This window comes from Balaenoptera borealis (assembly GCF_965194805.1).
Source record: "Balaenoptera borealis genome assembly, chromosome: 12".
NCBI lineage: Eukaryota > Metazoa > Chordata > Mammalia > Artiodactyla > Balaenopteridae > Balaenoptera > Balaenoptera borealis.
In genome coordinates, this window is record NC_138869.1 from 99402056 (window position 1) to 99429239 (window position 27184).

At 44.3% G+C, this 27184-nt stretch overlaps 1 protein-coding gene across 6 annotated transcripts in view; it reads right to left on the bottom strand.

The window, feature by feature from the left end:
- PHACTR1 (phosphatase and actin regulator 1) overlaps positions 1-27184 on the bottom strand; it is a 541936-nt gene that overhangs the window by 24180 nt on the left and 490572 nt on the right. For all 6 annotated transcript variants that reach the window (XM_082344498.1, XM_082344499.1, XM_082344497.1 and 3 more), the window contains 2 exons: positions 21730-21980; positions 19794-19950 (listed from right to left, as the gene is read on the bottom strand). In XM_082344498.1, coding sequence (XP_082200624.1) covers positions 19794-19950; positions 21730-21980 — 408 coding nt within the window. The remainder of the gene's footprint in view (positions 1-19793; positions 19951-21729; positions 21981-27184) is intronic.

The following is a 27184-nucleotide window of genomic DNA, read 5'->3' on the forward strand; positions in this document are numbered from 1 at the left end:
AGTCAAGCTGACAGACCATGGAGACACAGCGTCTACGGACAGAGGGGGAAGAAGGAGGTATACTGGATATCTCTTAGGTTCTATAACTTACACAGCTGGACAGATGGTTATGCCACTCACCTGGAAGGCGGGAAACACTGAAAGGGAACCGGGGCATTTTGGGGGAGGACGGGGGAAGGGTGGAAGGGAACCACGAGTCTGAGTTTAGATCTGTTGAGTCAGAGTGATTGTGCAACGTCAAAGTGGACGCATCCAGTAGGCAGCTGGATGTACAGAGCTCGGTGGAGAGGAGATGGCTAGGCCAGTGATAGAAATTTGTGGCTAGTTTGCAATTAGATAATATTTGAAGTCAGGGGTATGGAGAGAGCATAGTAGGAGAAGAGGAGAGGGCTTAGGATGGAGCCTTACAAAATTCCAATATTGAATTCTCAGACTAAGGAAGACACACCTGCCAGGGAGTTAGAGGAGGGGCAGGGCACGGAGACAGGATGAAAATTAGAACATGGCATCCTGGAGGCAGAGGAAGATGCGCGCGGCCAAGGAAGTGGGCTGATGCGGCCGGGAGGGCAGATGAGGCCTGGAAAGACTGCCCACTGGCTTTAGCACTGGGGAGGTTCTTGGCGAGCTCACCGAGGACTCTTTCGGGGGGTGGTGGGGACAGAAGCCAAGCTGGAGTGGGTTGAGAACAGAGGTGAGAAAATGGACACAACAAGTATGAAGGACTCCTCCGTGAAACCTGGTTTTGAAGGGACCAGAGAGTTGGAGGTGAAGGAGGCTCAGGTGAGGTTTACAGTTTTTTGGGTTTTTTAAAAATTTATTTATTCATCTTTGGCTCTGTTGGGTCTTTGTTTCTGTGCGAGGGCTTTCTCCAGTTGCGGCGAGCGGGGGCCACTCTTCATCGCGGTGCGCGGGCCTCTCACCATCGTGGCCTCTCTTGTTGCGGAGCACAGGCTCCAGACACGCAGGCTCAGTAGTTGTGGCTCACGGGCCTAGTTGCTCCGCGGCATGTGGGATCTTCCCAGACCAGGGCTCGAACCCGTGTCCCCTGCATTGGTAGGCAGATTCTCAACCACTGCGCCACCTGGGAAGCCCGGTTTATAGTTTTTTAATGGGAGGAGACTGACATGTTTAACAGAAAGAATCCAGATTAAGTGGTGGTGGTGATGGTGACAAGCTAAATATATAAGGAGGCAGGAGGCTCCATGGACAGTGCAGGAGTCCTGAGAAGGCAGGAGGGACAATTTCAAACGGAGGAGGGACAATTCTTCACCGAGACAGGAGGCTGCAGGAGAAAGTGCGTTGTATGGAGGTTTGGTATTGGAATAAAAAAGGGTGTTCCCAACTGATGGCTTTTACTTATTCTTTCAAGTTGGACTGTAATCAAGATGACTTACATTAGTTTAAAATATGACCTTTCCTTGAGGGATTTGTCTTTGAACAGAGCCAAGTTCACAAAGCAAACGGATAAAGCTCTAGCTTCAGAATTCCAGTCATCAGATTTTAGGGGCACGCCCAGGGCAGCCTGCCATCTTCACCAGGTAAAGCAGCCATCTGCTTGGTTCCTTTTAAGATCTACCTTGTGTGGAAGCTTTGGTTAATAGAAAGCTGAGCAGGAGGGCACGATTACTGTATTAATGAAATGGTCAGTTTTATGAATAATCCCGAGGAGCTAATAATTCCGAGAATAAAAGTAGAGATGCCTTCTGAATGCACTGAATCTCTTACACTCTCCTCACCTTGATAGTAGATTTAAGTAATTGTATCTGATTTAGACTAACATTAAATTAAAATTTTTCCTAAAAATTTTAAATTTTAGGAAAATTTAAATTTAAAATTTAGACATGACCATTCACATGCTAGATGACACAGGACACTACTTTTTTGGGAGCTAAACTTTTATATAGAATGAATTACCCAAAAGTAAAGGTTTAATGTCCTTTCAAGTGATCTATTTAACTAGCTCTGCTATTATATACATGACCCTGGTTTATACAACATCTCTGAGCAGCAGAATTGTTTCCACGCCTCAAATGATTTCTTCTTTACCATGGATCACGGCTAAGTGATTTCCACTCACCATGAACTGGAAAATCACTGACTCCCATTTGAATGCCACTTGCCATCCATTGCCACATATGAGCCTTCTATTTTCTTTCAAAATGTAAGAATGGATCTTATTTTTTATCAGTCTGAACAACTCCATCTATACCACTGACCGTAAGAGAAAAGTAAACAAACTAACATTTTTCTGTGAAACAAACCAACCAACCCCAAACAAATGGCACTTAGGTGTTGGCCTTGGAAGGAGACTGCTAGCAAATGCAGCAGGAAGATGCTTTAAATATATGCAGAGCAGGGGAGAGCTGTCTTTGAGCATTACAGCATCTCCCCAGAGAAGTGACACAACCCTTGTAGATTTTGCTGGTTTGACTTGACGCCGACAAGGATTCGTTCTGCAGCATCTAATGAGCCTTCTCCAGGCTTCGGAACAGCAAGGTCACAGCTTTCACTAGTATTTACAACTGCTTATGGTTTTGAGGGCCCTGATTTCAAAGTCTGGATCTCGGAAGCTATATCTGCATTTCAGGAAAAAAGAAAAGCAGAATTGACTTTGGTTTGTTTGCTGCATCTCAGAGGGAGGTAACTACCTTTTCAGACAGTTGGAAAGAGAAAAGGCAAAGGTGCTCGTGGAGATTGACAGAAAGCCAGGTCCTCTTTCCTAAGGCAGGAGAGGATGGGGGTTTCCCCCCACGTTAGACAAGCATGCTGGAGCCAGGGAAAGGGGGGAAGCACTGAATTCTGTCCCCTGCACCTCCTTTGGCATCTTTCCCTAGGGCCTGTCGGTGCCATGAAGCCTGGTGCATTTCTCTCTGGTCCTGGTCATCACTACATCGCCAGTTCCTAGGAGACCACCGAGAACATCACAGGTGCTCATTTAGTAATTATCTAACCCAGGTCCAACTAGTTCTGAGGCCACACATGCTCCCTGGATGACGTCATCAACACTCACGACTTCAGTTAGCATCTACATGCCAATGACTCCAGATTCTACACCCCTAACCATACTTTTGAGTTCCAGACACCTTTCCAACTGCCTTCTTAGACTCCTATAGGCCATCAGACTTAAAGGGTCCCAAAGGAATTAATTTACCTTCTTCCCCTCCTGTGCAGGTAGTTTTGCCAACTGGACAAATTATTTTGTCTACCAATAATATTCTGATCCCCAGTGAGCTGCCCAGGAAACTGGGAATTATCCCCTCTGTACTTCACCCCTGGGGGTCACTCAACCACCAAGTCCCAACCATCTCTCCTTCCATCCCATCGCCACCTCCTCCGGAAAGCAGGCCACCAGCATCTCCCCCATGCTGCCACCCTATCCTCTTCCACCCCAGACAGAATGGTCTTTCTAAGGGGTAAATCTGATCTCTCCACTCCCGGCTTGAAAGCTATGCACACCTTCCCGATGCCTGCAGGAAGGAGTCAAAATACCCAAACGTCCTATAAGGTTCCTTGTGATCTGGCCGCTTGCCAAGAATCACCCCCCCCACCCCCGCCCTGTTCTTTAGACACACCCACCTCCTCTTGGCTCCTTCCAGATTTGCATGCCCTTCCTTACATCTAAATACTCTTTCTCTTCCTCTTTATCGGTGGAACTGACAATAATCCCCAAGATTGCAGCTTAAACCTCAAATATCACTTCCTCTGTTCACCAGCCTTTGGTTAAGGTGCTTTCACAGTCTATGACAATAGTCCTGTATCTCTTGTGTCCTGGCGCTTGTTAGTCTTCCTTTACTGCTCATCTCGTCCACTGGAGTCCAGAGCTGAAGCTTTGTGAGGTGCGGCCATGTCTGCCCCATCCACCACCAGGGCTGCTGCATGAGTGTATGACCTGGGCAGTTGCAGAGAAACCCCCCACTCAGAAGGGGCCTGTGCTTGGAGCTTAATGTTCTTGAGGTCTCAACAGCCCACCACAATCTGGCTTCTGTCCACACCACTCTACTGTGCTGGCTTTCAACCAGGGACAATTGTGCCCCCCAGGGTGCATTTGGAAATGTCTGGGGACATTTTTGGTTGTCATGCTGGGGGAGGATGCCTTTTCTGATTCTACCAGGCAGAACTAGTCACTCCCTCTGCTGTGTTCTTCCATCTTGACCATGCCTCCTCCATCACACTGATAACATCCATTTACACGAAGACCTCCTCAAATATACCGTGAATGCTTCAAAGGCACAAGTTATGTCTTATTTACCTCTGTGCTTCTGGACTTAGTATAGCGCCTGGCGCGTGGAAGGGACAAGTCATAATACTTTAGCCTTGTTGCTGTGCTGCCCGTGGGGACGACCAGAGCCCTGGGCTTGTGTGACAGCCTTCTTGCTCCTGGAGGGGCTCCTCTGGGAAGTTGGGCAGCAGTTTGTTTTTACACCTCAGTACTCTGCCCTCTACCTTTTTTCTCTGTAAATGAGGCAGCACGGCTTTTAAAACTGTTGATTTAAAAGTTGATTTCCAGGAATTTGAGTCAATAATTTTCCACTTTTTCCCCCTCCTCCTCATTCCCCTCAAGCTGTTAACAAATAGCCTGGCTACAGCATAAGAAAGAGCGCAGGCTGGGGAAAATGGTCTGGGATTCGGAGCCCCGCCCTCCTGGCCTACGTCCACCGTTAGCCAGAAGGCCCCCTGGGCACATCACAGCGCTTTACCTCTCCCTGCACCCGAGTTTCGCCAAATGACAAACAGCCATAACAACAATCTAGCGTGAGAGAACCGAATGAGAACAAGATGTGAAAGTCTCCTTTAAAATTAAGTAGAAAGCATGAAATATTATTTCTGGTAACTTGAAAAAAAGTCTCTCACCTCAACTAGCTAAACAGGTTACTCTTAAGAGAGAAATGGGGCTTCCCTGGTGGCGCAGTGGTTGAGAGTCTGCCTGCCAATGCAGAGGACACGGGTTCGAGCCCTGGTCTGGGAAGATCCCACACGCCGCGGAGCAGCTGGGCCCATGAGCCACAACTACTGAGCCTGCGCGTCTGGAGCCTGTGCTCCGCAACGAGAGAGGCCGCGATGGTGAGAGGCCCGCGCACCACGATGAAGAGTGGCCCCCACTTGCCGCAACTAGAGAAAGCCCTCGCACAGCAACGAAGACCCAACACAGCCATAAATAAATAAATAAAAATAAATTAAAAAAAAAAAGAGAGAAATGGTTTGGGCTTTATTCACTGGAGGCTGTGGCCCCAGTGTGAAGCCCCATGGCAAAGATAAAATATTGTAAGGAATAAAATCAGAAAACACACTGGAATAACGCTGGTCGTGTTGAGATGAAATCAGTTTGGGAAAAACAATGGGACTATGTGCGTTACATAGCATTAAACTAAAAAAAACCAAACAGCACAAAACTGAGAGCCTACAGCCTGAATACTTTAGGGTTCTTACTAGACATAAGCCCCAAACGAGCAATCAGGAAGATTTCACTTTGAAAGAGTATGTGAGGTGTTACAATAGAAATTAGATAGTTAAAGAAGTTAACCTAAGAATATACTCATCTCAATAAGGCCATGTTTACGTGAAGAATCAACCAAAAGAAATGCTAAAACAATGTGATGTCAAAAGATAAGGAATGTGGGAATAAAAATAAATGTCCTCTATTCTACTTTAAAGTGACTGAGGAGACTTGGTCACCTTTAGCTTAATCTTATCTGTCTGTCCATCCATCCATCCATCTGTCCATGCACCCATGCATCTGCCTGTTCATGAGTGAGTCTGTCCATTCATCTGTCTGTCCATCTGTCCATTACATACCAGACAGTGGTCTAGGCCTTCAACCAGAGCTAAGCATAACAACTAACAATATTAACAAGAATGACGGGGTGTGGATGATATGATAAAGTTCTGCCATCAAATATATACTGTGTTTTATCTTTTGTCCTTAGCCTCTTCCCAAAACATAAAAACTGAAATTTGGCCTTTGTTTTTTTTTTTTTTTTTAATCCTTCAATAGATAGCTCTGTTGTAAAAGTTAACATTCTCCTTAGGAACACAAAGCATTTTTAAATAACCTTCCATCAGAATCTTCAACAAGTTTAGGATGATCTGGTAAGAGGTCAAGGCAAAAGACTAAGAGTGAGGCAAAACAAGTGCATCAGCACAGCCCCTAAGCACCACACACCTCACTAGTCAAGTGGGAACAAAAAGTATCCTCAAGTTGTTAACTTCAAGCTCATTCTTGGTCCTCTTCCTATAGCGTTTTGTCTATTCTCCTGATCTCTGCCGTTTCCATGGTTTCTGAGTCAGTGGTTCTCAATCTTGTAGCACATTAGAATAACCTATATTACCTTAAAAAATACCGATGGCTGGGCCATGCTCTTGACCAATTAAATCAGAATATCTGAGGGTAAAGCACTGTTAATATACTTTTTTAAAGCTTCCTAGGTCATTTTTCAGCAGTAGCTGGGAATTCCTTAACTGTGGCAAATTCCTGGGCGCCAGACCTACTGAATTAGGAACGCTTGGGTGGAACCCAGCAGGCTGTGTTGTTTAAACACAGGACATGACCACATACAGATCTTCAGGAGATTTGCATGCATATTCAAGTGTGAGAACAAGGGCACAGGCATCTGGATATTCTTTTCTTAACTTGAGCCTTCCCCCATGTACCCCTGTACTTCTTGTCCTTACTTCTTTAAAGAAGATTGCTTCTGATGAACAGATCTCTGGAACAAGGACAAAAAGTGATTCAAATGAAAAGAGGAAACTCCGGGGTTCACTGTTGAGTGACTGTCCTGGACAGTATCATGGTTAGGATGACTTGTGCAGTCTAGACAATACAGAAATGTCATAAGAATATATACTTATTCATCCACTCATTCATCCACAAAATACTGTGGTTCCAGATTTCCCCAATGCCTTGCTTTGTTGGGCATCAATAAACAATGTATAAAACCCTTGACTACTTTCCAAAGCAAGGCAAGGGATGGCAAGTTGGAAGTAGGTCCCCTGATGCCTCCTCCTGCGCCTGCTCTGACTACGACACCTGGACGACTCCAGGACCTACAGGGTCTGTGCAGCTCATGCTCTTTTCCTGTTCCCCCCAAAGGCCAATCTGTCATCTTGGGGCCATCAGCACCTCCCAAGGAGAGGCTGAAGGGTCTTATGTGAGACAGAGGCCGGGAGACAGCTGTCAAGAATCCCCAGCCCCTTCTCTCCTCTTCATTCAACAGGACTACAGCTATTTTCCTACAGCTGCCTCTCAGGGCCTCTTCTAAGCTCCTATTTCTGGAAAAAATCACACCTCCAGTTCAGATGAGATTTCACGCTGTTTAGAAACCTGGAGATGAAAACACAAAAACCCCCAAAGAGTCCCAGATGCTCCAGTAGAGGGGATTTTGATCATCTGATTTTGCAAAGTTTTCTATAATTCTCCTTTGTTGAAAGTCTCATTTCCATACTGTTTCCTGATCTATGACTCCACAATTTTAACATAAAGCTTCATTTTAAAACCAATAGTCCTGTAGAACAAAAGAGTGGTAAAGAATATATATGTAACAGACATCATATATATGTATATATATATACACATATATATGTATGTATGTGTGTATACACACACACACACACACACACACACATCTTTTTTTCCCCCAGCAGCATGGTGGATTTTAGGAATGTCTAACCAGTTTGGATTTGTACTTTTGCATTTTTTGAAAATCTATTTGTTAATTCTAAAAGAATCAGGAGAAATGGAGTTCTAATGATGGAATGGGTTTATTCGTCTAGGAAAGGATCTATAATATGGGGAAGGCAAAGAAGAAAAAGAATGTAAAAAGGGAGCGTGATATGGCTGCTTCAACCGACTTTACCTTGACCATACAGGAAACAAATATAAACGCTTTTACTCATTTCTTGGCCTTATCTACACAATGGATTGGGAGACAGATCGCTTGTAAGAAGAGACTGTATCCCCTCAAGTATGTTCCCAAAAAGAGACCATGAATTCATAGCACATATCTAACATCGGATCCTTAGCTCCCAGCCTAGTGGACAGTAGGCCATATCCTTTTCTCTCGTGTGTGTGTGTGTGTGTGTGTGTGTGTGTGTGTATGTGTGTGCACACATACATCAGCATTCTATTATTAATCAATTAGGAAACATATCATGTAACACACAATGTAAATGCAGGACAAATTTAAGCTAATTTCTTAGGTAGGCTAAACCTGACATTATATATATGCTTTTTTTTTTTAAATGAATAAGCTTATTTTGTTTCTGCCTGGACAAAGTTGTATGAATTTACAGCTCCTTCGCGGGAAACGCCTGAGTATTATCCAGGTGCTGCTGTTGACTGTGGGGTGAGAATCAGATTTCACAGGCTGTGGCCCCAAATGGCTACATGTGGTTAAGGACTGTGAAGAGAGAGGGTAACACGAGAGAGAAATGAGATGGAGTAACCCTCCAAGGATGTGCTGTATGGACACAGCAGGCTCCAGGCAGAAGGTACCCACTCAACCTCACTCAGCTTCCGCGAACCTAAAGGAAGTGCCAGGTCACTCGAGGGTGTGCTGAAGGCTTCCCGTGGATGGGACACTGCCCGGGCAGCTTGGGGTGGAATGTGCAGATGGCAGACTCATTGGTTCAATCAAACTTGGGGAGCGCAGCTCTCATTTTAACTCCCAGGAAGATGTAATGACCTCTCTCAGCATCTTTCAAAGGGGAGCTTGATAAGTTACAATATGAAGATGAGCAACACAAGGAAAATCATAACAGTCCAAAGGAGGGTTGGATTTACCGTAGGTAAAACTCTTTTCAACATACTGATCACCTGTCAGTACCCACTATTTATCTGTCTGCCTGCTGTTTTTTTCAAAGGCACTAATAAGGCTGCCCGTTTTGAAGAACTATTGTTTTAATGGTTCAGTGGGCACAGAACATAAAATTTTCATGATCACACTTCCTAAAATAGAAGCGTATTCACTTATATTTCAAAGGAATTGCCTTCGGAATCAGAGGGAAAAGCGATTTTCCAGGGTTTGTATCTTTGGATGATTTTCCTGTTTATATTCTGTCAAAAAAATTACTGTTTAGTTAGCATATATGCAATTTTCAAGGCTATTCTAAAAATCTTTGCATTCTAAACCAAGAAGAGTGAAATGAATATAATGAAGATAAATAAAATGAATTACTCTTATTAGCATTTTGCACGAGAGTTAGGGGGTTTTTTTGCCAGTAAACAAAAACGTGAGGGGATCTATGAAAAACAACTGTTCTGCAAATGTCTCAGCTGTAATCCAGTTCTGCTATTTAAATATTCAGGACTGTGTGCAAGCTCTAAGGGGAGTTGTCGAAAAATCACCTTCAATCAAATCTGCAGCCAAAGTTGGTGGATGAGGGAGAAAGTACACTACATACCATGGAAATTATCCTGGAGACTAGAAAGGCCAACTTCACCATTGAAACAAAGAACAAAGAACTCTTCCTAAGTATAACGGATTAGAGCTTCATTTATCATCTGAATGACAGAATCACTAGAACACGCCAACTCCAAACTAAGGCATCAGATACAGAATCTTCAAAAGTACCTGATCAATCTTCAAAAATTATTAACGAGATTTTCTCAGCTGTGATTAACTATTAAGATGGGGAAATGTCTCTCACTTGGGCACTTAATTTAAATGTTTTTAGCTACGTGGGATTGAGGAGGAAACAGTGCCCATGAAAGAAACTACCTATGAGAGAATTCACAGATTCCTTATTCACGGGCTTTTTGACTTCTGAAAATGTTTCTTAAAGATTTAATTCAAAACCTTTGAGTCATTTCTCTCTCTTTCAGACATGAATTGAGAAAATCAACTGAGATCTATGATTTGTCATACTTTCTAACAAATAACTGGCCTGTTTCTTCCAGTGAGAAGTGAATACATTTCTCCCCTTTCTGGGGGATATTAATTTTTAGCACTGGCTGGGGTCAGAGGTCTTGGTTTCAGATCCCAGTGTAGCCAGGTAAACTTGGCTAGCAGCTTAATTTCTTTTGGCCTCAGTTTCTTTAACTGTAAAATTCAGGGTACTAGAGGCAGTGGTAGTGAGTGTCCACTGAAGTTCTAAAGTGCTCTATTCTATACTTCTTCACACTCAGAAGATGCAATTGTGAAGGAGGTAAAGAAACTCACAAATAGACTCCTTGTGATATAGGTACAAAGCTCACTGTGGAAAAAAAAACTCCAAATAAGCTAATCTGAAAGCACTAGACCAGATTTTGAAGTATTATTCCATGTGACAGAATCATCTTTCAACCAAAGTTTGGTGCTTCATAAGATGATTTAACTCATTGTTTATTCATTGCCTCCCAGTAGATTCACAAATGGCTTTGGGAGCTCCTTTCATGAATAAAAGTATGATAGCAATGACACATCCTTATGACTGTTTTAGTTCATAGAGGGATCAAAAGATTGTAGGAAAGAAAAAAAATATATTACAAGAAAAATGGTCTGACAACTCAAGTTGAAGATGTTCCTATTAACACGTAAATGGTTAGATTATTCAGTGATTAAATTATCCAGAGCCCTGTCCCATCCCCATTCTTCCAGGAACATTTAAAGGAAAAAAAATGGAAAGAGAAATAGTCTAAAATACATTCCCACCAATAAAAGAATGTGGTCCAGAAGGACCCACACTTGCCCCACAGAACCTGCCATCAGCATCTCTTTCCCAGGCTAAAACAGAGAACAATGGGTAACCTTGACTAACCTCTTTGAAGGATGATTATCCAGCTACCTTTTTTTTTTTTCTGGCCACACTGCAGGGCTTGTGGGATCCGAGTTCCCCAACCAGGGATCGAACCCGTGTCCCCTGCAATGGAAGCACTGAGCCCTAACCGCTGGACCGCCAGGGAGTTCCCTCCAGCTACCTTCTAAATGATACCTCATACAGTGTTGTGCACCATCAATTCTAATAGAATTCCAACAGAATCAATTTGTCGAGGTTCCATGGTCTCCCTTAGTAACTTGTTTCCCTGAAAAGTTAACCTTAAACCCATAGAAAACAAACTTATTCAGCTCAAGGTCCACTGTTCCTCTCTGAGATCTCCCAGTTGTACTTAAGCTAGTTTTTTCTTTAAACATCAGCAATGTTTATTTTGGGTCTCATTTTTGTCTAATGGAGATTATTTTGATCTCCTGGCCCTCAGGAGCAGTCCATTCACTGACACAGATCATGGGCATGTAGTGATGTCGGCCCCAGCACAGACCCTCACAAACTTTCCACGTGATCTGCTCCCTTCAGATCAACCATGACTCTGCACAGCAACTGCCACCTGGCTGCCTCCTTCCTTCAGCCGATGTGAAAAGCCTTTTATTTACTGTTGTTTTTGCCAAATGAAAATTGTATATATTTAAGGTGTACGATGTGATGTTTTCATATGTCTATAGTGTGAAATGATGACCACAATCAAATTAATTAGCATATCATTCTACCTCAGAATGGGAGAAAATCTTTGCAAATGAATCAACGGACAAAGGATTATCTCCAAAATATATAAACAGCTCATGCAGCTCAATATTAAAAAAACAAACAACCCTATCAAAAAATGGGCAGAAGACCTAAATAGACATTTCTCCAAAGAAGACATACAGATGGCCAAGAGGCACATGAAAAACTGCTCAACATCACTAATTATTAGAGAAATGCAAATCAAAACTACAATGAGGTATCACCTCACACCAGTTAGAATGGGCTTCATCAGAAAATCTACAAACAACAAATGCTGGAGAGGGTGTGGAGAAAAGGAAACCCTCTTGCACTGTTGGTGGGAATGTAAATTGATACAGCCACTATGGAGAACAGTATGGAGGTTCCTTAAAAAACTAAAAATAGAACTACCATATGACTTAGCAATCCCACTACTGGGCATATACCCAGAGAAAACTATAATTCAAAAAGACACATGCACCTCAATGTTCATTGCAGCACTATTTACAATAGCCAGGACATGGAAGCAACCTAAATGCCCATTGACAGATGAATGGATAAAGAAGATGTGGTACATATATACAATGGAATATTACTCAGCCATAAAAAGGAATGAAATTGGGTCATTTGTAGAGAAGTGGATGGACCTAGAGACTGTCATACAGAGTGAAGTAAGTCAGAAAGAGAAAAACAAATATCGTATATTAATGCATATATGTGGAATCTAGAAAAATGGTACAGATGAACCAGTTTGCAGGGCAGAAATAGAGACACAGATGTAGAGAACAAACGTATGGACACCAAGGGGGGAAAGTGGGGGGTGAGGGTGTGGGTGGGCGGTGGTGGGATGAATTGGGAGACTGGGATTGACATATATACACTAATATGTAGAAAACAGATAACTAATAACCTGCTGTATAAAAAATAAATAAATAAAATTCAAAAAACAAATAAAAGAATGGCAATCAGCAAAAACAGACAAACAAACAGAAACAGATGTGTAGTTGCCCTTCACTTTCTATCAGTCAGGTCACGCTGTAGCCTCGACTCAACTCAGCACCTTTCAGAAGATGTCAGCCTTTCTGGAGGGCTTTTAAGAGAGGATTTTCTATTTTACGCAGTGAGTTAATGGGAGATGTCAAATGATCTGAAAGCAGCTGAGCTGCTCGGAGATTCCACATGTTTGTTATGCAAATGCTGCAGGATTCAATAACTCCATTCTCGTCATATTTCACCCTGATTTAGCTTGTTCCGATCACTCAGTTCAGCTTGGTGACTGGTACTTAATTTCAGTTTTGTTTATGGGAGGGTTCAGAATCCACAGAAAAAGCCCACTGACCTGAGCCATTCCCACCCAGGCTTTGCGGATATGAAGAGGAGCGGACACAAGTGCCCTCTTGCCGCTCCTCTCTCCTCTCTGGTCCCCTCCCCACTCCATCCTTCATCACCGTCAAAGGGGTGACGAGGAGGGTGCAAATGCTGCTGCAAGGCTGCAAAAGCCAGGTGGACAAGGGAGCTCCTCCAAACCTTCACTCGAGTCTATTTTCCTCCCTTCTTTCTTTCAAGTGATTCACAGGGACACACGTCCAGGGCACCCTCAGTCAGCCAAAGTTGAACTGAATTCATAGAGCCTTTGATTGTTATTCCTTTTTTTTTTTTTTTAATATATATATATTTTTAATTAATTAATTAATTTTATTTATGGCTGTGTTGGGTCTTCGTTTCTGTGCGAGCGCTTTCTCTAGTTGCAGCAAGTGGGGGTCACTCTTCATCGCGTTGCGCGGGCCTCTCATTATCGTGGACTCTCTTGTTGCAGAGCACAGGCTCCAGACGCGCAGGCTCAGTCATTGTGGCTCACGGGCCTAGTTGCTCCGCGGCATGTGGGATCTTCCCAGACCAGGGCTCGAACCCCTGTCCCCTGCATTGGCAGGCAGATTCTCAACCACTGCGCCACGTGGGAAGCCCTGTTATTCCTTTTTTCAGAAAGCGCTTTTGCAGCAGAAGAAATCACGTAGCCTGAGAAGGTACCAGCTGACACTTAGCATCAGCCCTTAGATTTGGGGGGAGATACCATTTGCCACCTTGGAACTAGGCTCCGGTGTATCGAGACTCATGACGCTGATTTTCCCAAACCATCAACAGTATGCAAGCTACGGTCAGAAGTCAGGATTATTGCATTTTATTGCCTGTGCTATAAGCATGAAAAATGGATTTCAAGTCTCTCCCTTGAACATTGTATTATGATTTAAAGCAGCATATAATCCTCTGTACATATTATTTTATATTCTGCCTATAGTGTGAACTACTTAGGAGCATAAAATACAGATTTAGAATACTCTTTCTTTCTAGCATATTAAATTCTGAATAAGAGAGAATAACACATGAGGTTTCATGGGGATGATCAGGTCATCATTTTTCCACCTCCCCTATCTCATTCCCCACCCCCCTGCCACCGCAAAGACAACAGCTATTTAGGAGGTGGCAATCGTAAATACCAAGGAGGAAAGAAGAGGGAGAATTTTGGTAATTTTCAAAGTCAGGTCCTACATCTGATCTGCCGTATGATGCTTGGTGTGGATCTCATGCTGTATGTATAAATTCAAACTATCAACAATTACTAGTGCTTTAACCTTAAATCCTTCTGATTCCCAGACTCAACACGCATTAAGGAAAAGAAAGCAGTGACAGCTATTTCAACCAATTTCTTCATTCAACTTAATGTGTTTTTCCATAGTCACAAACACTCTGAAAACCAATTGACTAAATTCCTGAAAGCTGGGTCAAAAGTTCTTTTTAGGAATAGAGTATATTGCTTTAGTGATTAATCCACATAACCACATTCAAATTAATTTGGATCCTAGAAGATGTTAATTCCCAACTGCTACAGAGAGACACATGCACATGCTCACATTGACAGTTATCACACACGGAAGAGTTCTATCTCATGTCATCAAAGTGTACAGTGCATGCCCATAGAATTTAGGACTATACTGTAGATAGGAAAACCTATAGTTTCCAGGTCAGAGATTATGTCCAGGGGGCACAGGCTGAGACATGATCCCAGGGCTAAACAATCCATAATTATATTCTGTTTGGTCTGTCCAATGTTTAAAAAATTCAGAATTTTCATTTTAAAAAAATCCAGATTTTTTTTTTTAATAAGATCTGACAAACTGGTCTTTCATTTCTCCAAAACTACAGGGGACTGAAGCTGAAGAGTGGTGACCCCTTTTGATAAAGGATGGACTTTCCATCTCACCCCAGTTTCCAGCACTCCCTGTTAACAATCTTAGAACTGCCCGCTTCCCTTATGTTCAATACCTGCCTGGCCCCAGGTGTGCTTTTGAATTTGTGGCTCCTTTTCTAGGTAGACCCACTTTATGCTTCCCCAAATGGTATGGGTTGAATTGTATCTCCCCAAAATACAAATGTCGAAGTCCTAACCCCCAGCATCTCAGAGTGTGACCTTATTTGGAGATAGGGTCTTTACAGAGGTCATCAAGTTAAAACAAGGGGATGAGGGTTGGACCTTAATCTAAGATGACTGGTGTCCTTATAAAAAGGGGAAATTTGGACACAGAGACACACACGCCGGGAGAAGATGAAGGCAGAGATCAGGAAGGCCAAAGACTGTCAGTGAAACACCAGAAGCCAGGGGAGGGGCCTGGAACAGATTCTCCCTCACGGCCCTTAGAAGGAACTAACCCTGCCGACACCTAGATTTCAGACTTCCAGGCTCCAGAACTGTGAGACCATAAATTTTTGTTGTGTAAGCCACTCAGTTTGTGGTACTTTGTTATGGTAGCCCTAGAAAACGAATACTCCCAGTAGCCGAAATTAAGTCAGCATCTCCTTTGATTGTTGGCAAGAATCATAGGTGAGTGGCCTGAATCACCAGCTATGTCTGGTCTAGGAAAAGGACATCACAAGGAGAAACATCCTTTCCAAAACCCAGCAAGGTTTCCAAAGAGTTTCCCCGTAGGGATGCTTCCCATTTTAAGACGGGGCTATGCCTGCTCCAGCTCAGAGGGACGCTGAAAACATCGTGGTCAACCATGATTGCAAAAAAGGTGATGACAACCTGCTGTATAAAAAATAAAATAATAGAAATAAACTTTAAAAAAAAGAAAAAAAAAAAAGATGATGACAGTTCACCCCTGAGTGGGACATGGATATTTTAAGGGTGAAGAGATATTTTAGGGGAACAAGTATGTCACGGAGGCAGATTGCCCGAATCCTTATTTATTCCTGAGCTTAATTTAGATTATATACTCCTACGTATACTGCAAGGCACCTCCCATTTTATTGTCCTTCCCAGGCTTTCTCTCCCCCTGTCTGATCCAAACCTTACAGAAGGTATTGGAGGGGACTGAGGGAGGGGACCTCAGTTGGAGAAGAGGCTTAAGCGCACTGGCTGTTGAGTAACCAAGAACAGATCACGTTTCAGGGTCTTAGCTCCTTTTTAAAAAAGTAAGTAGTCTTAGTGACTTATGGGATGATTCACTTTCTAAAGGATGTTTCAGAAGCAAAGGAACAACTCCTTTAGGCATCAGACTTCTATTTAGTCCCTCAAAACCCTATTCCCAATGGTCTTGAGCGCCATCCTTTAGTTGGGGGGGGGTCATTTCTTCAACCAATCAATGCCCCAAGCTGGAAAGTGGCTTAGGGACATATCAGCTGTCCCTTGGCTGATCAAGAGGTCACTATGAACACTGAGAAGTATGGCTCCATGTCTAATTTTTTAAATAATGATTTTTTTGGGGGGGGGAGGAGGGGGTAGTAAGATGTATTTCAAATAAAATACATGGAGTCATGTGGGTTGAATATTAATCTTAGGGGAGTAAAAAGCTTGGTAAATGAAGGGAGCTGAAAGTGGATTGGATAGCTAAGATCACACAGGCTGACCACCTCCTAGGGTTCAGGTTGAAGGGCCCAGAGAAGAGACTCAGAGAGAAAGCAGCAGCGTCTTGCACTTGGGGGCTTTGGAGGGGTGAGGGATGGCCCTGAGGTCTCTACATTTCCACTGACTAGAGGTCCTTGGAGAGGAAAGGACCTGCTCATGCAGCCCTGAGAAGGGACCCTCAGACCTGTGGGCTCGAAGCTTCTTGAGAACTCCGTCAATTTAATTTTTTAAGCATGTATCCCCACACATGCCATTTCTTTATTTATAAGTTATATACAAGTATTGATACTACTGCATTGATATATATGTGTATTATAACACAGACACAATCGATTTAAAAAGAATGACATAAAATACATTTAAGTCGAAGTTCTACTATTTCATCCCTCGGACACCCCAGCGGATGGACGTGTTGAACCCCTTGGTTCTCTGCAACCGGCCTGAGTCTGTATAATAAGGAGAATAGAAAAGCACACCCAGCTGACAACATTCACGTCTCAAGGGCAGCCCTCACTTCTCAAATGGCGGTTGGTTGAAACAGTTATTTACTATCAAAGCATCCAGATGACTTGATGACCGAGGTTTAGGAGAGTCTGCCCAATAGCATCAATGAGAAAACATTTTTGGAAGAACAATATTTTTGCATTCTTAGGCAGAAACTCTCCCTTAATACTTGATATCATTTTACTTGATGTTTCTGCTCCCTTCCCCCAATTTGGGATTATTCTTGGAGTGCTACATTATTCTTTTATGCTATTAAAACTGTCAGACTAAAATTATGTTTTCTATCTTGCTCACTCCATGAGGACCCCAGACTTGGCCATAGGCTTTTCAAAGAGCTTGAGATTTCCAGTACATCTTACTACCTCAAATAGCCAAAGAAAGCCGCAGCCTTGTAGCTTCGAAAATGCAAACTCTACAACAGATTCCTACATACTTTTAGTTACTTTTGATGATAATGAAGTTCACAGTTTGCACAAAGTGATCAGATGATCTAATCCCCAGATTAGGAAATGTAGACCCAGAGTGAGCAAACATCTGCTTAGGAAACCCTCAGAACCAGAGCTGGAAGCCAAGGCTCTGGGCCTCAGATTAGTTCTCTCTCTACCATGGGCACCTTCTGGTTCTCAGATTTCTCCTTCATTCTGCCCTGGCTTCAGGATAAATGAGTGGCTGGAAGCACCAAGCTGGGTTCTCATTCAAAAGAGAATAGTCCTTAAAATTCCTTTCTAAAGAAGGCCTTGAGATGTGGATTAGGCCGCCCCTCCAGATTTGCTGAACTCTGTACAACTTTGCTGACCTGCTCAACACTCCTGATGACCTTTCCTTTAGGCCCAGTTCCTGTAATCTGGCTGAGATGCCAAGGGTTACACCAGAAGGAAATAAACTCCCTAGTTGAAAGAGTGAACGAAGAAGAAATGGACTCAGAGCTCAACACTTGGAATATTCCCAATGCTGTCCTCTCTACCTCCATCTTTCTCTCCCTGGTCAGTGTGTCTTCTTCTACTGACCAGGGTGAACGAGGGTTGGGAATAGACATCACTATGGTGAACGCTCAGTGGATTTTATGAATCCTGAGCAGTATTTAAGTGCTGTCAGAAGAGGAAAGGTTGGGAAAGGGATGATTTCCAAGGATAAATCTTCAGATGCAGAGAACTTCTTGCGGTGCGTGGGTGGCCTATGTCTCTTCCCACCTCTGGGTTGTGTCACTGCCATAGCCACGTGCTCATGGGTGGGATGCGGGTATGGATTCGGGCGTGAGAAGTTGGGCTGTGTCTTTTTAGGAGCGTGTTCTGGGACAATGGCCTTTCTCACTCTGTCAGTTCCCTCCCGGTGGATGACGCTCTGTGGTGGACAAGCAGAGTGGCCAGCTGCACACATCTGCTTTCCGTGTCTCCCACCTTTGTCTCTCTCTCCACAGAAGATGCCACCTTGGGCAGCTAGATGTGCTGGCATCTCACATGCATCTGCAGAGAAGTTTTCAGTTTTCCCCACAATCCTGGGGCTCTGCTTATACTGTCACAAAGCTGGGAAAGTGGAAGTGAGGGAAAGAAATAGAATAAAGGATACCCATGCTCCTTTGTCCTAGTCAAAGGATAATGGAAATGAACTTTTGGGAAGAGGGGCTGGGGTCAAGGATCTGCTCCTTCTCTTACTTCTAGTTCCCCAATGGAGAGCCCTATTTGTATCAGGTGTAAAATTGAACAAGCTGGTTCAGGAAGCAGCCTAGAACTATATCCACCCAACCCACTGAACCCCAGAGAGAGGATGTGGCTATATGCAGTGTAGGAAAGGAGACTTGGGGAGCCAGTATCGTTGCCTCCAAGTACCCGAAAGCATGCGTGTTAAGAGGGATGAGGTAGCTGCAGAAAGAAAAGAATGTGACCAATGGGTGGGAGATGCATGGACAGAGATTTCACTTCAACAGAAGGAAGGGTGTTTAACAGTCAGGCTCTCCCACCATGGGACAGGCTCTCTAGAGGAAGTTAGAGAGACTGTTTTAAGTGCTTTCCTTCTATTGTTTAATTCTTACGACTCCCCATCTTATAAAGGCAGAAAACACAGGGGAAGAGAATACGTGACTTACACGAGGCTAAGGGGCAGTAAGTGGGGAAGTCAGGAGGAAACCCCGGGAGACCTCTACACACTGCATCCAAACAATGAGCATGGTGCCTGGGCCAAAGTGAGGGCTCACCTGGTGACTATTATTACAGAGGCAGCATCATATATGGTCAAGAGGGAGCTCTCCACAGCCATTCTGTCTGACATTACGCAGGTAACTAAAGTTCTCTCTGGTGTTCTCATCTGTGAAATGGGCATAGAAATGTCCATTTCATAGGGAAGCTCAAAGATTAAATGAATGAACACACATAAAACGTTTAGAAGAATGCCTGGCTAATAAGTGTGTCACAGATGTTAGCTAACACCATATAAAGATACACTAGGTTATAAATACACACATAAGTGTTTAACATATTAATATGACATACTGCTTTGCCTGTGTCTGTAATACCCATTCATAGGGGCAATCACTCAAGAAGAGTCCCAGCTCAGTAATGAGGCATCTTTACCCACCACTGATGTCTTCTAGTTGCACAGTCTAGCAGAAAAGTCCATTTATTCGATTGCTTTGTGCTTAAGTAAACCACAGTGCCTAGGTATATAGGTCCTCAATTCTACTGGATGATGGGGATTGTTCTACAGGTGGCTATTCTCCCTGGAAATCTTCCTCTCAGCTTGAACCTTTAGTCAAGTGAAATTTCTAAGATTTTGATGAGTGAAAAAGAGGGGACCATAAAAGCAACCCTGCAGAAGAAATGGAATGCTTTCCATGGACTTTTTCTGCAGGGAGCTCTTCAGAGACACTCAAAACAGATTTGAGGATGGAGGCTGAATTCTTCCACGGAAATCCATGGAGCCAGTGGCTGCGCTGTCCTACCTGGTGAGCTTGGTGCCGATCTGCTGCCTCAGCTCCAACCGCTCCTCATCCGTCTGCCTCGGAAGGATGTTCTTTTCTTCCAGCTCTCGCTTGGAGGGCCTGTTGCTGAGTTTGATGGCTAAGGAGTCCTTCCTGCACACCTTCATGGCCAGGGAGCCTGCAGGAAGGGAGACATGAGGTAATAAGGCTGCCACCAACCTGCTCGGGCTCCCCCCAGGGACAGCCGTGGACCACAAGGTGGGAGGCGGGGGGACAGATACAAGAGCCCAACAGCTGAGCGCGGTCAAGACCTCGGTCAAAGGAGGAAAGTTACAGTACGTGACTTTCATACAGTTCCTGCAATCAGCATGTCCTTTCTGCCTCGCGGTATGCTGGGCGTGTGTGGGGCACATGGAGAGCCTGTGGTTGGATCTCTGCTCCCCGGGAACTCCCCGCCCCCCCCACACCATGTGGGCAACATCACAAAGGAGGGCGGGACAGACTGCGGAGCGCAAAATAGAATGCAAAGGGCGGAGGAGCGACGGAGGAGCGGCCGGCACGTGCAGGATAAGTGAGGCCAACGGGCAGCAGGCCGGTGGGCATCTGCGTGTGTGGACGCTCAGAGGTGATGGATAGGCGGGGGAATCACAGGAGACAAAAGGGATCAGCTACGGTGGGGCCGGAGGGTACGGAGGCAAGTAAAGTTGGGCAAAGTGGGGTCCGTGTGGGGTGGGAGAGGCAGCAAGCTCATCGAAACAGGCGATATTCTGGGTCTGCTTTTCTCTTTAGCATAAGAGGTTCTGAGCCCCTAGAGCAGGGCTTCCTCACAGCTGGAATAAATCCATGATTCTCAATCAGGAGTGATTTCTGCCCCCACCAGGGACATGTGGCAAAGTCTAGAGACATTTTTGGTTGTCAAACTGGAGTTTGCTGGGCAGGGTGCTCCCGGCACCCAGCGGGCAGGGGCCAGGAATGCTACCCAACATCCTACAGTGCACAGGGCAGCCGCCATGACAAAGAATTCTCTGGCCCAAGACGTCACTTGTGCCAAGGCTGAGGAACCCTGGTATAAAGCGTTCCATTCTCCGGGCAGGAAACGGTGCGCAGAGGCTGGGCAACAGCTCCTTCCCTCATGGACCATGTGGGCCTTCGGCTGCCCCTCCAGGGTTCTCCCCTCAACGCCAGGACTATTTCCATCACTCAAGTTTAGCGAGCTATCTGAAGCCTGGTGAGTGTGAAGCAAGAGGAGGAGACTGGGAAGTAGCAAGTTTGGGGGATTCCTTCGGATCTTACATAGTAAGTACTTAATCTTCCTTCTTTTGCCACCGCTTTTAGAACGTGGGTTTTGGAATGAGACACAGGCAGCTTCAACTCTCAGCACTGCCACTTAGTAGACGTGAGTCTCTGGGCAAGTCCCTTACCTCTCCATTTTCTCCCCTTACCTGTAAAATGGGGCAGTAGTTTATGCCCCTGAGTGCTGTAAGATGTCGATGAGAATGAAACCTTAGCATATTGTCAGGCACACAGTCGGTAAAAGGTTGCTATGATACAAGTTCATGCATTAAAAAGTTGATCACTGAAATTTAAATTCAGTGGTTGAGGTATGCTTAAAAATGAATTTGTTCCATATACAATGGTTAGTATTTTTATATCTTTTGTAGACTGGAATTGAATTTTAAGGTGCCTCCCCTCCTTGCTTTTTTTTTTTTTAATTGATGGCGTGTTGCATCCCAAGGGAAGCCATCAAAGAAAAAAAGAGACATCTAAAGAGGCAAGATATGGTAGCAGGATGTTGTAATTTTTAGAGCTCTGAGGCCGTTCAGAGGACAGTTGCCCTTTCATCTTACTAATGAAGAAACAGTAACAGCGGACCACAGATTAGAACCCAGAGAGGTGGGCAGCTCTTCCCACCAGCCACGCCCCTCCCACCCTGAGTGAAGAGTTTGGATGCACCCACTGGTATACAACGAGGTGTCGTCATCTTCATCCTCCTCCTCCTCCTCCTCCTCTTCTCTCGCGTACAGGCAAGAAGAGTCTTCGTAATCTGCTTCACGAGGCACATTTTCTTTATCGTCATCACATTCAATCACAACAGTTGGCACTTGTCTTATTTCCGGAAGGCCCAGAGGTCCTGCTTTTGTGACACTGTCACCCGAGTGCAAACCAGAGCTGTGGTAAGAAGTAGAGCAGGGCACCCGCGGCTCAGAGCTGTTTAAACAGAAGGAGAAAAGAGCACATTTATTCTGGCTAACGTGTCATATGAAATGTATCGGAACCTTTTAAAAACTTAGCTGTCCCGTCCTAAGAGACAAAAGGTCTACTGGGCAATTCAAGTCTCATTTCTCACCTAACAGCTAGCTGTTTTGGGGCAGCTGAGTTACCTGATGGTGGTAGCAGCACGGAATAGGAAATGAGAATTCTACTGCCCTGCGGATGGGTGGTGGTGACGGTAGCACAGTAATGCGAATGTACGTGAATGCCACTGAACTGTACACTTTAGAATGGGGAAGGTGGTGAATTTCATGTCCTGTGTATTTACCGCAATTTAAAAAATGAAAAATTTTAAAACTAAATTTAACTCTTTTTATTTCTGGTTAAGAGCAACAACCCCAATGGTCAAAGGAAGGTTCATTTGCAACCCACATGTCTTAAAGGAGTAAAAGGGTTAATTTGATGGTGAAGTGAGAGACCCAGGAAAGAAAGAGACAATACATGAAGTTCCAGCTTTCAAAGCTTGTAACAGCATGACTGGTGGGGCAGATTGTTTGAAATGTCACGGATGGAGATGCAGAGAAACAGAAGAGGTGGGACCACCAGGCTGGTGACCCACGCATGATGTCAGGGTGGACATGTGCAAGGGCGACTCAGACCAAGCTCTCTCCCAAGGACCATGTCAGACCCTCAGCAGACACAGGTAACGCCAGTCTGGTTTTTCAGCAGGTCAATGTTCCCAGCAGCAATGCTGACCATATTTTTCGTTTTACCCCTTTAGTTGAGCCAACTCAGATAAAAAATATTTTTTAATTAAAAATGATTTGCTTCTTAATAAAAGCCACATGAGGTTCATTGTAAGAAAAATCAGGAAATGTGTATTATCAAAAATAAAGAAAATTAGTTATTTTCTTATTAGAGTCTATCCAAGGTTGCTACAGCAATTTCGAATCCTTTTTATGAGCGGCTCTGAATGACAGTCCAGCAAGAATAATGGAGCCAGAAACACATAGTTAAATTTTATAATTCTTTTTCAGATTAACTTGAAGTGGAATTTATGTCTTTCATTTAAGGAATTTCTAAACATAGGAAACTGAATGCATTTTACCATCCAACAGTGTTTGATGTGTTAAGAAACAGTGTGAGGCTATGCTATCTAGCAATAATTTTACGTTAGAGCATCTTATCCAAAAGAAAACTCTTAAGGACACATGAATGCATGCTAGGTCTCCTTTAAAACTTTCCTTACACTTTATTTTTTTTTAAATGTGTCTAATTTCTAAATCTCAGCTTTTTATTTCTTTTTTAAAAATTATTTATTTATTTATTTATTTTTGGCTGCTTTTGGGGCTTTGTTGCTGTGCACGGGTTTTCTCTAGTTGTGTCGAGCGGGGGCTACTCTTCCTTGCGGTGTGCGGGCTTCTCACTGCGGTGGCTTCTCTTGCTGCGGAGCATGGGCTCTAGGCGCGTGGGCTCAGTAGTTGTGGCACGCAGGTTCAGTAGTTGTGGCACACGGGCTCTAGAGTGCAGGCTCAGTAGTTGTGGTGCATGGGCTTCATGGCTCTGTGGCATGTGGGATCTTCCCAGACAAGGGCTCGAACCCGCATCCCCAGGACTGGCAGGCAGATTCTTAACCATTGCGCTACCAGGGAAGTCCCTCATTACACTTTAAATGATTGCTATGTCTAATTTAAATTCAATTCACTTTCTTCCTTCCATTGTTTCCAAAGGGCTGTTTTTCTCTTTGTATTTTTCTCATAACTCTTTAGTGACACAAATGGCAAATCTAGTTAACACATCATGAGCTATGATGTTCAAGGAAATGAACTAAATCAACTTAAAAAAAAAAACTTCAACCACTGAATAAGATTAAATCACATATTTATAAAAATGCAGCATCTTAATTAGACATTAGCAGGTTAGGGGGCCCATTTCCCACCTAATTTAATATGAATGGCAGTGAGAACAAGAAGGCGGAGTACAGAATGGATGGTCTCGCGTGACAAATGCAATAGCTGACTGAAAGGGGACCGACCACACTAAGGAGTCAGTGACCCACCGCACGAGGCGGCCCTTCCATCAGACAAGGACACCGTGCTCCAACCGTGCTTGCATTTCTACACTGGGTATTAAGGGAAGTTGGGGTGGAAGAAGCAAAACTGTAATTCCATGGCTCCTGTTTTGCCCCACCCCTGCTTTCTCCTCTCCCCCCCATTTCTAGTTTAATTATTGGCTCCAGTGAAGGCAGAGAGCTGGGGATATGACAAGAGCAAGAATGAAAAGAAGCCAATAGCTATTCATGTCTGGTGGGAAAAATCTTTTGAGGAAATAAAAGTTGGAAACTAGAAAGCACAAGAGTTCCTTAAGGTGGACAGGTCCAAACTGCCTCAAGAGGACAGAGAAAGGAGAAATACTATGCAAAGAAAGGTAAGAAACTCAGCTTCCCAAGTAGTCTATGATAAAGAGGAGACTGCGATTTCTCCTCTCTCAAAGATCTACCAGGAGGGGCTTCCCTGGTGGTGCAGTGATTAAGAATCCGCCTGCCAATGCAGGGGACACGGGTTCAAGCCCTGGTCCGGGAGGATCCCACATGCCGCGGAGCAACGAAGCCCGTGCGCCACAACTACTGAGCCTGCGCTCTAGAGCCCACAAGCCACAACTACTGAAGCCCACGTGCTACAACTACTGAAGCCCGCGTGCCTAGAGCCTGTGCTCCGCAACAAGAGAAGCCACCGCAATGAGAAGCCCGCGCGCTGCAATGAAGAGTGGCCCTCACTCGCTGCAACTAGAGAAAGCCCGCGTGCAGCAACGAAGACCCAACACAGCCAAAAATAAATAAATAAAAATAAATAAATGTATTAAAAGAAATGATCTACAGGAAGTGTGAAACCCTGAGAAGAAGGGGCTTATAAGGCAGGTCCCTCAGCCCCTGGGGCAGGTCCTACATATAAGACTGCCAGCCTTGGAAAATAGGGACCAGTCATTGTGACCAGCGACTGCCTGGGTGGGGCATCACAGCGACAGCTGGAGACCTCGCCTGGCCGATCCGGCCAGTCTAGCACGTGGCAGAATGTCCAGTTTCCCATAAGGACGAAGAAGGTGTTTTCCAGCAAGCTGGGTGAATCCACCAAAAGGGTCTTAACAAATATTCTATCGATAAATATATGCCAACTCTGTGTTAGGAAAATGCTGAGAAGGAGGAAGACAAATACCAGATGATTCCACACATCTGGCAGCTCGGGAGGACCATAGGATAGCAAGCAAAGACACAAGGGGATAGAAGAGTTAGCTGGGAAGGAGGCCGGAAAGGTTCTGACGGGGCCTCGGTATGAGGAGTCAAGACACAGATCCAAGTCCAAGTTCCGTCACTTACTCTCTCATGACACTGGGCAGATTATTAACTTTTCTGAGCCTCAGTTTCCTTGGGTGAAATTGGGTAAATGGTATCTTTTTAGTAGGTCTGGTGCACGTGTGTCCCACTGGCATGGCCTCAAGGGAGCCCCTCACTTGTTATTTATAGAAAGGGCCCTTCAAGTGGTTTCCAAACATTCTCCGTTTCAGTCTATCCTCCAGACTGTCGTCAAAGCAACTTTCGGAAACTCAGATGTAGCCATCTCGTCTGTTAGAACCCTGAATGCCTGCCTCGGCTACAAAACCAGTGCTTCAAGAGTGATACACAGGGAAAATTCAAAAAACTCCACATTACGAGCTATATTATTCACAGCAAAGAACTAACTCAACTGAAATGTAGCCGCGTCTTACATCTGGCCTCCACCGCTGGTGGTGATGGGCAGGAAGGGGGGCACCAGTCCAACAGTCTTAGTAACGCTGGTTTTCTAGAATGGAGTTGTCACTTAGAAGACCTGCTCTGAATAAAAGGTGTCACTGCTAGAGAAGAGGGAGAACCGTTAGCCTGGAAGCAGTAATTCAGACACAGCCTGACATGCAATGCCTCGCATAATCTGACCTGTATTATTCACCCAGCCTTGCAACCCCTCCGCACCTCTGTCCCCACACAACTCACCCTTCGTTCGCATGCAACAGTGCACTGCACACTTTCGGCCTGGGATGTGCTCTCATCTCACCTTCACCTGGTTAATTTCTATTTATCTTTCAATACTTGTCTTGGGCAACACTTTGCCTAGGTTCTCAGGAGATTCCACAATTGTGAAAATTGGGAACTTCCGTTCGCTTATTAGCTTCCTCTCCCCAACCAAGCAGTAGGTGCCTCCAGAGGCAGGGACCATGTCTTCTTCATGTCTGTAGCAGGTGCCTGACACCATGGCTGACACTAAGTGGACACTCAGTTATTGTTTATTGTTTTTGCTGAAAGAAAGATGGGCTGGAATCACTGACATCTAGGTGCATTTTAAGTGGTTGACAAGTCATACTCAAAGGGTATTAATGAAGAGATCATTCTTTAATTTTCAGGGAGTATTTTCAGTGTATTGCAGAGCTATAGGTGCCCCTGACTTGATAGGCACTTTTATTAATGGCTTAGTAACAGAATCAAATATGTGGAAGAACTAAGGTAGAAAAGGAAAAAAGTAAACATTTACTGAATGTGTTGCCCACTGTTCTGGAGACTTCCACATCTCATTACATTGTTATAACAACCCTACAGGAGAGGTGTCATTATCCTCATTTTATTAAGCAGGAAATGGAGGCTGTGAGAGGGTAATTAATAGGCCCATGAGGGCGTAGGTAGTAAAGGAAGGAGCTGGAATTTGAACCCACTCTGTTTCAATACACTGTATCTAAAAATTGAATTGTGATACTTGTAAGACTGTGTACTTTGGTTAAACCCAAACCCCACTAACTCTACACATGCAAGGTGGAGAACACATCACGCTTTGTCCACAACATGTGTACAAAACAGGTATCATGACTTTATAAATATTTAAAATCTTACTAACCAGGGTAAGTTATAGTGTCCTCTCCTGCCACAGTCAGGCCATACCTGGGGCACTGAGTTTAAAGGATGCATCTTAGACACTGGGTTTATAAAGGTCAGGATGGGAAAAGAACTCAGCTGTTTACCTATTGTCATGGTGACTTTTGTACCAAAATGGCACTGTTGAGAAGTTGCAGCAGAGCCTCAAATATTCACTACCCAGTTTTTTACAGAAAAAGTTTTCTGACTCCTCATCCAAACCAATGGCTTCTAACCTGCATCATCCCACACTCCTTAGCTTTTTTGT